Here is a 13396-nt window from a genome sequence, read left to right as displayed (position 1 = left end):
TCACAAGTGCCCCTGAGGCCCCAGGCAGATATGGAGGAGCTGGCTCACAAGTGCCCCTGAGGCCCCAGACAGATATGGAGGAGCTGGCTCACAAGTGCCTCCTGAGGCCCCAGGCATGCTCTCACTAGCTGTTTAATTTGTTGTATTATATTTAACATTACTTACTTACTTGTTATTGGGTACACGGCATGATATGTGTGTAGACATGAGAGGACAGTCCATGGGAGCCGGTTCTCTCCTTCTACCTCATGGGTCCCAGGGACCAAACACAGCCCGTCAGGTGTGGTAAGCAAGCAGCTTTGCCTGCTGAACTATCTCACTAGCCCTCCGTTGCCTTCTCGATGGAGAGGAAGGAACAGCCATGTTGAAAAGGATCTGGTAGGGTCATGAAGCATTACCCAGAGACTAAATTTTCTCATCATCCACCGAGTAAAGTGTCACTTGGCTTACTTTTAGAGGAAAAAACTGGCAGGACACGTAAGTGAACATTGAGAAGGCAGTGGAGGGCTAGTGAGATAGTTCAGCAGGCAAAGCTGCTTGCTACCACCCATTTCCTGATCCCAGGCTCCAGACTGGCTGGCTACTTAGCTGACACTAATGGAGTACCTGTTGTACTTTAGACTGAGTGTTAAATACAGTCCTGGGGTGTGCATAGCACTATGACCTCACTTTACAGTCAAAACACAGGCTTGGAGAGTTCTTCCAGTAAGGGAAAGCAATTGGGAGATGGTTAGCGCTGGGTTTTTGGAGTCTTATAAGCCTGGATTCATACAGCCATCCTGGCTGCTGTGAGCTCTTTGATCTTCCTTGCCTTCAGTGACCTGGCCTTGGAGTAAACTTCATAACACCCAAACCATGAGGTCGCTCTCATTACTAGCGGGAACATGCCATCTGTCTGCTCTGTGCCAGGTATTCTAAGCCACAGGTTCTTGATGGATACTACATAGTCTGAGCCTCATAGAGGGGCATCCAGGATGTTGCAAGGAACAAGAGTGGGTAGTGAGGGACTGAGGGTGATGCTGTTGCTGCTGTTGTCTCCTTATGCAAGTAGATGGCTCACTTTAGAGCCCAAGAGCCTCATTTCCTGCTGAAGTGAAGACTGGGGCCTTTGAATGAAGATGCAAACCATACCAGTGACATTTAGCTGGCCACTTTGTATGCATAGTTCACATGTAATTTCATGTTTTGCAGCCTGGGAGAAGTCGCTGAAAGACAGATGGAATGCCAAGTCTGTGTATGTGGTTGGAAGTGCCACTGCTTCTCTAGGTAAGGAGTTACGGGAAGATGAAGGTTCAAATCCTAGGCTAGGTGGATGTGGTTTGATATTCAGATCATATACAATCCAAAATCTATGAGCTGCTTATTTCTGGAATTTTCCATTTAGTCTTTTCAGACTATAGTTGACCAAGAGTAGCTGAAATGAGGGGAAATAAAACTGTAAGATGGGAATGGGTTGAGGGTGTCACACGTGCCTACTGCACTAACCACCAGCCTCAGAGCAGTTCTACCTGCCTCAGCTCAGTTCCTCGGGACTCTAGGCTGCTTGGCTCACTCGTCCTGAAGAGTAGAGTTTACACCTGCATAAGACTCTTTCCTCAGGCTCAGTACCTTTCTAATGGTCCATGAATAAAAAGCCTATGGTGTTCCCATTGAAGCTGTCTTTTGGTGGTAACAGGCACCAGTTGTTTAGCTCCTGAATGGAATGCCCACCATACCTCTTTCCTCTGGAAGTCGTGTGTTCCTTTGTGCAGCTGGCAGCCCTGAGTGGGCCCTGCCTTTATCTATATCCTCTGCAGGTTAGCCACGTGTTCACTTTCTGGAGAAGGCAAGGAGCCTTCATCTGTCTGCGTCTTCTCTTCAAGAGGAGCTTGTAGGGTGTCGTGGCACACACCTTTAATTCCTCCCAGCACTCAGGGGGCAGCCAGAAGGATCTCTGTGAGTTGGAGCTCCAGTACCACATTGAGCGAGGGGCTGGGACAGCGCCCTCCCTAAACTACCTCTATCACTAGTTCTATGGGTCATTGTTGATCGCTGTGAAAACCTTCTGCTGCCCCTTCATTCCAGTCTGGCCATACAAGCCCATTCATTACCCATTTCAGGATGGAAGCTGATTGCATCTCCCTGATGAAATGAAGGCTCTCTAAAGAGATGCTTGCAAAACTTAGCAGCTTCTAAATGCTAACTGTCTGATAAGCAGATGCCGACAGTTGGCCTCATTATCACATGAGCCCCAAGACAGTCACACAGGGCTGGTGTTTTTGGCTCATGTAGATAAGTGGGGTTCAGAGAAGCTTGTTAAGACAAAGACCCCTGTCTAGGGGAGTTGTGCTCAGGGCACCCTCTGAAAGGACAGCCGTGGTCTTACTACTTGGCTTCCAGAGGACACTTTGCTGTGAATGGGAAATCAGTCTGGACATTTGCACTTTAAAGATAGTGCAGGAACAAAAGGGCTTCAGTACCTGAAAAAGGGATTCACCTCTTTGTCCTTTTCCAGTGAATAAACTTGGCCTGGATGCAGAAGGAGCGGGCAGTGGAAATGCAGAAAAGCTTGCTGAATATATTTGCTCAAGTAAGTGAAGAGTGACCCGGATGAAAGCCACCCTCCCCAACAGACGTGCTCTTGGGAAAAGAAGCACTTCCCATAAGGCTACCTTCGGTCAGCACGTGGGCAGGCTCTAGGGCTGCTTGGATTTAGACGGTGATTCACCTTAAGCTACTGTAAGGGTTCCAGGCTTCTGAAGAACACAGCGGAGAGATCTGTAGAGTGCAGATTTTGGAGTGAGGACAAGAAGATAGCGAGTGTACCCTGGACGTAGTGTCTCCTGCACTCTTCCCCTCTGTCTAATCCAGCTGTAGACATAGGTACTTGCAGCCCAGCCACACTTCAATCCACAAGGATTGAAGTAGAATCCTTCTGCTCAGTCCCAGCAGAGGAAATCTGGACGTGCTCACGAGGTCAGCAGCCAGGTGTTTCCACCCTTGCAGGCAGGTGTCTGTCAGAACTGTCAGACCCTGCGGTTGGGAGAATATAAACTCTGGTGCTTGCCTCTGACTGGGTCTCTGATGTGCTGACTGACCCTTCTGGAGGATTGCTTGGGGATTTGCTAGCCTAAAGTGTTGGCATGGCCTTGGCTTTCCTCAGAAATAGTTGTAGGAGCTGGGCATCTTCTTTTCCCTTAGCATATTGACTGGGTAAAGAGAGAAGGACTTCCAATGGGTCTCTTTATGCTTTAAAAACAATGATAGATAAAACAAAGTAGTTTGTTAAACTGTAGCTTCTCAGGGTGGTTTTGGGTTTTGTGATTTGCAAACTTGTATGCTAAGGTCTTCTGAGGTTCTCCTGCACTAAGGTGCTCTTTTGTTGTTGTTGTTTTTTTCGAGACAGGGTTTCTCTGTGTAGCCCTGGCTGTCCTGGAACTCATTCTGTAGACCAGACTGACCTTGAACTCAGAAATCCGCCTGCCTCTGCCTCCCACGTGCTGGGATTAAAGCCCTAAGATACCCTTATTGCCTTTAGCTTTTACATTTTAATGTTCCTCTGGAAGCTGGTCCTTAAAAAAGCCCTGCCTTCTGGACTGAGGCTTCCTAAATTGTAGATAGACCCTGGGCAGAGCCACGAGAAGACTTCAGCAGGCAGCCAGGGAATGGCAGAGGCCCTCGGCAAGTTGCTTTCTCTCCACTTTTTGCAATATGGAAATAAACAGCTGATTTGGTTAGCTTTGACTATCAACTTGACCTATCCTAGAGTGACCAGAGGAATCTCAATTGAGGAATTACCCAGATCAGACTGGACTGTGGATATGTCTATGGGAGATTGTCTTGATTGATGATTGATGTAGGAGGGTCCAGCCCACTGTGGGCAGCACCATTCCTTGGTCAGGTGGTTCTGGGTTGCATAAGAAAGCTAACTAAGCCTAAGTCTGAAAAAGTCAATGAGGAGCATTCCTCTACAGTCAATTTCTTACTTCAAGTTCCTGCTCTTGCTTCCATCAGTGATGCACTACGACCTGTCAACTGAAGTAAGCCCCTTAAGTCCCTACGTCGTTTTCTTGTCAAAGAGCTTATCATAGCCACAGAAATGAATCTAGAGCATCTTTCTATTAAGTTTTTTAAAATCTTATTTTATTTTTTACTTATTCACTTTCCATTTCACTCACTGTCCCCCTCTGATCATTCTTCTTCAAAGAGGGAGCTCTAGCCACAGGGTGGTTTACCAAATCTACATTCTCTTGAACCCCATGTTTATTGGCATGAGGAGGCCTTTGGGCACCTGATGCATGGACAGAACGTCTCTTTCCCACTTCCACAGTCTCTGCTACTTCATAGGAGACCAAGTCAGTTCAGTGTCCGGTCTGTGAGAGTATAGGGACCAGGACCCTCCAGTGTTCCCGCCTCCTGGGAGCTCCCAGTTTAGCCAGGCTTGGAAAGACAGGTGAAGTAAGCAGTGAAAAGAGCATTGAGCCTCTGGGTGTGGTGAGACCACTGCTCTTAGCACTAAACGGGTTTCCTCACACCCACAGCCAATTCTGCAACTCCTCAAACACTAGCTGCATATCCTGTGCTGTAATTCAGCTCTGAACTAACCCACAGTAAGTGCAGACCCACAGGAAAAGGTGCAATCCTACAAGACGGCCCCCAACTTTAGATGGAAATATTGAGTGTCCAAGGGACCCCTACTCTGTCCAACTGGGTTTCAGATCTTGTTCCCAGAGCCCCCTCCGGAGGGTCAGTAACTTGGTAGAATGGCTCCTAGAACTCAGGGCAACACTCTGCCCATATGCATTGGTCAATTATAAAGGGCAAAATAAGGATACAGGTGCCCCGCCAGATTTCGAGACATAGCCTGGCCTGGCATACAGCTGTATATAGCAGCAAAGTCTGTCTTTTAAAAATGTAGACCTAAATGTAAAGGACAGATCAGGGTGTTCTCTTAGAATCAAGCATGCGTTTATAAGGCATAATTGCCTGTTCTATAAAAAGCCAGTTTGCTTCCACCTGTCTCCAGGGCAGATCTTAAGCATACTCAAATCAGATGCATCTGTTTGCAAGGAGACAGAAGTGCTGAAGCTGTTGCTCATTATTAGAAGGCTTTATAAGCACAAGGCAGAGGCAGTGCCATCTGCAAGTGCTCACACTGTGCTCCAGCTGACTGGCCCAGGCTTGGGAGGGTCGATAGTGACGTGCTCTGCCCTATCTCTCGGGATTGGTTCTCTCCTACATGTGGGTTCTAGGGTTCAAACTTAGATCATCAGGATTGAACACAAATACCCTTACCCACCGAGCCAACACTGGGGTGCAGTCTTTGCAAAGCCATTGTTACTTCTAATTTATTACCAGCAAGTCTGTAGGCCTAATAAATCTTCCATTTGCAATTAGAATATACAAATAAAGTCCTAGTTACCTACTGCTAATGAGGACCTTCACCTTGGTTTTTTACCAAGGCGTTAATGAGTTTCTCTTGAAGTAAACTTTGTGGCCCAATTTTAAAAGTTACAAATCTAATTCCAGTGTGTGTTGAAACATTGCCACCTAGTTATTTTACTTGACAGTTATTTACTATGAGACAGGCATTGTTGTGGGCACTTGAAGCTGTTAACTCATTTAACCCTGTCACTCATTATAGACAGTGTCCTCTCACTGGCTCTCTTTTTGAAGGAGAGAATAATTACAAGGTAAATGGCATAGGATCAAAGACAGTCACAGTTAAAGAGACAAAGAAGCCAAGGAGGACTGTACAACCTTTGTTTCAAATGGCCTCCTGGATGGCCAGAGCTCCTGCTCCCATGCTCCAGGTAGCCTGAGGGCCCCGATGGTCTTACTCACTTCTTCCCCACATCCAGGGCTGCTGCCTTGTCTGCGGAGACTTTTCCTCAGGTCCTTCCTCAGCAGCACTGTGCTCCTCCAACCTCAGCACTGCCAGTCTTTCTTCTCTGGCAGTACGAAGGGGGAGGGGAGACTCTTGAACCATCCAGAAGCTCTCTGACTGCCTTTGGGACGAAGATTGCTGGAAAGTTGAGCTGTTTGGCTTCCTGTAGGAAGAGCTTTAGCCCCTAGCTCCCTACACCTTCAACCCACAACACTCACAGGAGAGACTCCTGGGCTAGGGTTGAGAGCACAGCACCTGAACACGTCTTTGAAAATGTTTGCCTAGGAGTGGTACCTGTAGCAGTTGACTAGAAAGAGAACTCAGCAGGTACCTGTGATCTATAGTTAATCATCTCCCAGTCTGTTCGCTCTTTATGTTGGTACCAATATTTACAGAGCAGTTTGAATAAAACATCCACCAGCATGTCACTGTTGCTTGTACTTCAAACACAGTAGCCTCCAGCTATGCCTGTCACTCAGCTGCTGCTTCCCAGAGCGAGTGCCAGCTGGGAGAGTTGTTTCATTCTTTCTGATCTCAGTCACCACTGGTGTGTTCAGAAGGATCATTTGGTATAGGAAATGCATGGTGTTTCTGCACAACCAACACCTATTACATTTCTTGATCTGATATGGAAGAAATAGTTGGTTTTAGTCAAATGCTTTGTGTTCACCGTTGAGGAAAGTTTTGAATCTGACAGGCCCTCAGTTTGGTTGGACGGTTTTGTTACAACATGCTGTTTCTCGTGGCCTTGGGTCTCCACACAGTGAGATTCAGGGCCATTGGAGAGACCTTCTGTCTTTTGTGCCCTTTGGGCGCTTGGTCAGGAAGCTACTGGCATGGCTGGTTGAATAGCAACATTGACGGCGAACTTGTCTTTGTTGAAGGTGGCTACAGAGGCACTCCAAGGTGCCAGGCCCTTATTGTCTCCTGTGCATGTGCCTGGCTCATCCAGCCCTCCTCCAGAGCTAGGAGATCTCTGCCAGTGCCAATACCAGTCTTAGTAAAGTACAAGGCCTCCATTCTAAATAGGGACCATGAACTGTCCTCCTGACAGTTCACAAAGCAAGTAGGACAGTGTTACCTTGTTTCTGTGGCTTAGTTTTCTGAGCTCTTCACTGACATCCCCCCTCCATTATTCATGGAAACCTTCAAGGTCAACACAGTACAGCAGTTGCCCTTCCTGGAGACAGGTATTAGAACTGAGATATTAAAGCAAAGCTGAGCATGATTGTCACCCTTTGAGCTTTTACAAAACTCGTACAATATCTACTTCTGTGTCCACAGAGCCGTCTTCAGAACTGCCTCTTCTCTTTCCCTGTGGAACTATCAAAGGAGATACTCTTCCAAAAATGCTCAAGGACAAAGGTGACTAGAATTAGCTAATGACACCCCCAAAGATGAATGTCCTAAGACCCAGGAGGCAGACATGACAATGCAGAGCTGGGATGCAGTGGGTCTCCTGATGCTAAGCCTTTCTTGAGAGCTGTCCTAAACTGGCTGCCAGTATGACTGTGGGATTTATGGAGCAGCCAGGGTCAGAGATGTGTGGACAATCTCACACAGACATGGGAACCAACAGCATGTATGAGAATCAAGGAAGGCTGTGCTTTCTGGACCTCTCTTGGCTAACTCAGCCTTCCCGACTGTGGATTGATTCCACAGTACTCTGCAGGTCACACAGGGCTAGGCAAGGTCTTTTGCCTTCTTGTTTAGCTTTCCATTTCTTAGGAGCTGGTTCTCAGAGGTATGGTGACTGTCCCCATCAGCTACACACTGCAGAGGGTACAGAGAGCCCTCATTCCTATTCCCTGTAAAGTGAAGCCTGTCTGATTGTTTTAATTGTACCCAGGGATTCCCATGGAAAGCATGCATGTCTATCAGACAATTCCACATCCTGGAATCCAAGGGAGCCTGGAGAGCTACTATGAAAATCAGGTAGGTAGGGTTTCCAGGGAGAGCAAGTCCTGGCAGGGCAGGCCCCAGGGGAGGAGTTGGGGGCAGGGGATTGCAGGTGTTGATTCTCCTCAGGGTTCTGTCATTTCTAGCCATGTGACTAAGCAGATGGTTTTTCTGCAGCACCATTTTTATGTATCAGTGATACAGGAATAGATTCAGCCAGTGAAAGCTGAATAAGGACTAAAGGAAAGAGTTCATATGAACCTCTTTGTGCAACATCTACCATATACAAAGGCCTGAGATACACAGTGGCCTTGTTATTGCCTTCGTTCTGGAATGGGATTGTTAGAGCTGAGGCAGAGAGTGGAGAGTGCTTCTTGAGTTAATGACTCCACCACTTCCATTCAGAAGTCACAGGCTTTTTTGCTCTCCTAGCACCGCTTCTGCATATCATGCCTGTTCTGGGGGTCCTGTTGGGATAATCCAAGTGCAGAGAAAGCGTGTAGGCTGTCTGGTTGTTGTGACCGTTGATTCTAGCAGGGCTGTCTAACTCCAGGAGCTGGGCTATTTCCACTGCTGAACCTGGGCTCCAGGGAGTCTGTGCCTTCTGGCCAGACAGACCAAGGGCCAGCAGAGCAACCAATGGGAACTCCCAGCCTCTCCCACCTCAGCCTGCTTCATGAACAATTCCTTCAAACTATGCCTTGGCTGGCTGAGAATGGCACCCAGCCAGGGACCATACCGTTGCAGAGCCCCTGGGGCTGCTGGAGCTAGACAGGTGGGTGATGATGAGGAATGGTATCTAGCAGCAAAGGCTAGATCTCATCTTTCCCTTTTCCATAGGGTATTCCAGCCAGCATCACGTTCTTCAGTCCCTCCGGCCTTAAATACAGCCTCGAGTATATTCAGGTGTTATCTGGTGGCAGCTTTGATCAGATTAAGGTATGGTATTCTGTGGACTTGGCCTTTTGCTCTTTACTGTCTCCTGGGATTTGCACATTGAGTCAGACACCTATGAGGTGACTGTAGAGTCCAAGGGCCCCGCTACTTTGTTGGTGGTACTCTGCATACATTGCTAATCTCCACTGGGCTTATTCTAACTTGGGGATGGTTATCCCTAAGTGTTTTGTCCTGGATAGCTCACTGTCTGGCCTTCCCCATATAGCATTGTCCTTGGTTAGTTGAGGACTCCAGGGAGGCCCTCTGGCAGGGTTTGCTGTAGGTATTAGGGCCTTCCCCTCCTTTGTTCCCTGTTGAACATGTTGACATGGTTCTCTAGTCTGGGAATATCTGTCTCTTTATTTACTTAAAGGATTTATACTCATTCTTTTAGGGACTGTATTTATTAGGAGTCTTCAAGTAACACAACCCTTGTGGCATCTGCAACAGGATTGTCCTTGACCAGACGTCACTGGGACTGAGGAGAAGGTACAAAGTGTGGCCTAGAATCCAGGGACAGTAGGTTTCATCTCCACCCCGCTCCCAGAACTCAGTCAGTATGGTGATCCCAATACTTTGGCTTATCACAGTTGTATCCCACCTGGACATCCAGACTTTCCCAGTTTCAAGGTAGAATGTTAGGCACAGGGTAGCTGAAAAGGAAGAATCCATAGTTGGAACTTAGAAAGGTGAATGTCAGGCTGTGGCCAGGTGTCACCTAGCCATGGTCCTAGCAGTTGCTGGGCAGTCATCAGATTTCTTGCAGTCATAGCTTATGCTAATCTGGTTGTGGGGATCCAGCAGGATGGGGGTGGTTGTCCTCCCTTTGGGGGGGAGGTGGGGAGACTAAACACAGAGAGGTTCAGCACCTTGCCAGGATTATCTATACCACATAACTAGAAGCCAACTTTTATGACTATTAGTTGGGGAGGCACCTGATTCCTGCAGTCAGGATTGAAGAGAAATGGCCCATGGGTGCTTATTATACCAAAAGCAGGGCCTGCTGCTGAGGCAGATGGCTCTCTCTCTCCCCTGTGCTGAGGCCTGTGGCTGCACAGTGCATTAGTTAAAAAGGAGGTGATGAATAAATGATGTATTTTATTGTAGGAAGGAGAAAATAGGCCAGTCAAGTAGAGAGAAGAAAAGGAAAGAAAGGAGAAAAGAAGGAGAGAGAGAAAAAGAGAGAGGGGGGGAGAAAGAGAGAGAGAGAGAGAGAGGAAGGAAAGCAAGAAAGCAAGAAAGAGAGCAAGAAGGCAAGAGAACAAAAAACAAGAAAGAGAGGAAGAAGGCAAGAGAGGGAGAGCAGAGACAAAGATCAAGAGAGAGCAAGAGAGTGAGGAGGGGGCAAACCACCCCTTATATTGTATGGGGCATGGCATGCCAGGCTGTGCTGTGGTCAGATGACTGGAGATAGGATCCAGCTAGAATGCTAGGAGCTTGGGGCATTGTCTACCTGATAGAGCACACATCTCCTGCAGGGGCAGCTGTGAGGGGTTGTAACTGAAACAGGAACCAAAGACTCAGGAGTCTTCCAAGCTCCTTCCGCCCCCTGCAAGCAGAAATTGCCCACAGGAGCTCCAGAGCTTAAAGCCAAATACTGGACTGAGCCTAAGTTACCTGAGCAGACCACTGCCCCACACTGCCCCACAGATGCTTAGCACGGTCACTGGTCAAGTGAGCACTTGGGCACCAGGGAAGGTTTAGTAGCAGCGCCAATGCTACTCATGTGTCTCTGGACGAGTCACCAGGTAACCAATGGTGGAGTGCATATGGAGCTTGCTGATGGGAACGTGCCTCAGAACTCACCTGGGCTGACCAGGCCTCAGTGAGAACTTGACCTTGTACTCCTATGACCTTACTCGGTCCTCATCCTAAGCAAACCCAAGTTGGAGCAAAAAAGTCACTGGGAACTTCAACTTAGGATTTGGCAACCAGTACTGCCTAGACCCATGCAGCAGATGGAACACAGTGAAGGTGGCCATCTTAAATCTGTTCCATTCATTTCTGTAACCCAGGGGTTCTTGGTACCTCCAGTATCATTCTGCTGCTGTTTAGTGTGCCACACACCAGTAGTTAAAGATGCCACTGGGGACTTGGGCTCTGCAGCTGCCAGGAAAGAAACTTTCAGGGCTAACATTGGTGATAAAGGACTGTGGGTTAATCCAGAACCAGAAAGCCAATATAAATTAAAGGGAGTAATCTCCATCACTGGGACTTAGTGCCAACCCCCATGGGTACTTTTGAGGCTCACAGAGGACAGAGTCCTGAGACTCAATCATTGGGTGGCTTAGCATTCGTGTCTGGTCAGCTCTGCCCCAGATTTCACAGTGGCCTCCCTTCCTCTGTAGGAGTCTTTTGAGATCCAGTGTTTATACAGCATTATTAAAATACAGGGCATCACCGAAGCTATGGAGTAACTTTTGACCTGTGCCTGCTGCTTATGGCTGACTTACATATAAATGCCACAGTGGAGCCATGCCAAAGCAGTGAGAACTTAATGACACCTGCCACAAATGAACGGAAGCCATTGCATTGTCTTTCTCTCCTGCCTTCTCACAGTGATCACATAGCCTGTGGGGTGGTTGTCTGTGTACCTGGAAGTTACACATCTGTCAGTAGACATACATCTGTGTCCAGCATTGACCAAGTGGTTCACGCTGACCACTTCAGTGATCCCCCAACAGCCCAGAGGACAGCCTGGTTAGAGATAAGAAGGTGGAGGCAGAGAGAGAGAGAGAGAGAGTGGATCCCAAAGGCCCCTCTCTGCTCTGTGCTGCTGGGATTTGAACCCTGGCCTTCCAACTTATGACTGTTTTGTGTGCCTGGGGAATCCAGACCCACCTAGGCTTCACATGCTCCACACCTGCTCCCACTCAGAGCCCCTGAAACTGGAGCAGATCTGTTAGTAGCCATAGTCCCTGAGGAAGATGTCCATCCTAGATTTCATCTTCACACATACCCAAGCCCTATGGCTATGTGCACTTGTGGCATGAGGTGATCATGAGCTCTTGCCTGAGAGTATTGTGCAGACTCTGAAGCCAGCTTCAAGTTTGGTGGCACTGTTGTTCACGTGAAACATCTCACAGGAATGACCTCTGAACAGGAAGCGTCTAGATGAAACCTGCACAGCCCTTACTGCGATGCTGAGGCTGTGTCTCTTGTGTCTTCTTTTGCAGTTGGTAGCCATTGGCCCCAGTACAACTCGTGCTATGGCTGCCAAGGGCCTGCCTGTGAGCTGCACTGCAGAAAGCCCCACACCACAAGCCCTGGCTGCAGGCCTCAGGAAAGTGCTGAAGCCAAGCAACTGCTGCTGAGGTCTGTGCCGAGCCAGCTCCTTCCCTGCGCCTCTAGGGTGGAATCCAGATTCAGAGAGGAGCTCTGGAGAAGCTGCCTGTGAGCATGGCACCGTCCTCCATGGAGCCCAGCCTGGAACCTAGGCCAGGTCCACTGGCCATTAGACCTGGGGAAAAGAGAGCTTCCTGTGCCTAGAAAGAAGGAAATGAAATCGACTACGTGGTTACTTGTGCTTGCTGCCCACTCTTACAAACTGTATTTCTTTTATGCTTGTCAGTGTCTTGTCTGCATGTGCATCTGTGTGCCGTGTGCATACCCGGTGCCTGGAGAAGAAGGTGAGGGTGGCAGATCCCCTCGAACTGGAGTTAGAGACAGCTGTGAGCCGCCATCTGGGTGCTAGGAATTGAACCCAGGTCCTCGGAAAGAATAAGTACTCTCAGCCACTGAGTCATAACTCCAGCCCACTATTATCATCTGTGGTTCTCTGATGATGATAGAGTGGTGTTCTGGGGCAACAGAACACCATATTTCTCTGATGCTGGCCTGGTAAGAATGATAAATCGCTATGTGTGAAGTAGATTTAGCCATCATTCATTACGTAAACAAATAAATAAATAAATAAAATAGGACTGAGCGGAGCATGGTAGCACATTCATAACCCAGCACTACGGGAATGGAGACAACAGTCATGACTGTAAGGTCAGCCAGGACTGTATAGTGAGACACTATAACACTACATCTAAAAATTCCAAAAAAAAAAGACTTAGAGGTTCTGGCTTTTGGGGAGGGGTGTGGATAATTATGTTTTAAATACAGAGGTTTTTTTTTTTAAATCTCATTCTGAAACATAACTGCAGCATATCAAGCTGGCTGCTTCTGAACTATGGGCATACATGTGCGTGTGTGCATGTGTTCGTGCGTGTGCTTGCATGTGTGTGTGTGTGTGTGTGTGTGTGTGTGTGTGTGTGTCTGTGTGTTAGAAATGTAGTGCCAGCCAGGCAGTGGTGGTGCATGCCTTTAATCCCTGCACTTGGGAGGCAGAGACAGGCGGATTTCTGAGTTCGAGGCCAGCCTGGTCTACAGAGTGAGTTCCAAGACAGCCCACAGAGAAACCCTGTCTCGAACAAACCAAAACCCCCCCCAAAAAAGTAATGTAGTGCCCTGAAAACTCGGTCCCCAGGCTATATTTCTACAAGGCAATCCCAGACTGGATCGAGCTGTGTTGAGAAAACCTGTATTTGTCTTTTAGCAGTATGGGCTGGTGTTGGGGAAGACAGCTGTGTACTTGTGCAGCTGACTTCATGGAAGGCCATGTTGGAAGGCATCTTCTCTTAAGTGAACACCATGCTCAGCCTGATGCAGTAAGCTTTACACCCGTGGTTTGATCCTCAGAGCAGCCCT

At 48.1% G+C, this 13396-nt stretch overlaps 1 protein-coding gene across 5 annotated transcripts in view; it reads left to right on the top strand.

The window, feature by feature from the left end:
- Positions 1 to 12631, top strand: part of Uros (uroporphyrinogen III synthase) — a 22865-nt gene extending 10234 nt beyond the window's left edge. For 2 of the 5 annotated variants that reach the window (XM_031388627.1, XM_031388624.1), the window contains 6 exons: positions 1192 to 1266; positions 2495 to 2569; positions 7151 to 7231; positions 7716 to 7801; positions 8606 to 8704; positions 11878 to 12631. In XM_031388627.1, the coding sequence (XP_031244487.1) occupies positions 1192 to 1266; positions 2495 to 2569; positions 7151 to 7231; positions 7716 to 7801; positions 8606 to 8704; positions 11878 to 12015 (554 nt within the window). In that variant the 3' untranslated portion in view covers positions 12016 to 12631. Of the gene's footprint in view, positions 1 to 1191; positions 1267 to 2494; positions 2570 to 7150; positions 7232 to 7715; positions 7802 to 8605; positions 8705 to 9095; positions 9191 to 11877 lie in introns of all 5 variants that reach the window. The other 3 variants (XR_004123396.1, XM_031388626.1, XM_031388628.1) reach the window with 3 other exon arrangements.
- Positions 12632 to 13396: the final 765 nt, after the last annotated feature.

This window comes from Mastomys coucha, unplaced genomic scaffold (genome assembly GCF_008632895.1).
Source record: "Mastomys coucha isolate ucsf_1 unplaced genomic scaffold, UCSF_Mcou_1 pScaffold21, whole genome shotgun sequence".
NCBI classification, from domain to species: Eukaryota; Metazoa; Chordata; class Mammalia; order Rodentia; family Muridae; genus Mastomys; species Mastomys coucha.
The sequence above is the reverse complement of the archived record's forward strand: the minus strand, read 5'-3'. Positions and strand labels throughout refer to the sequence as shown.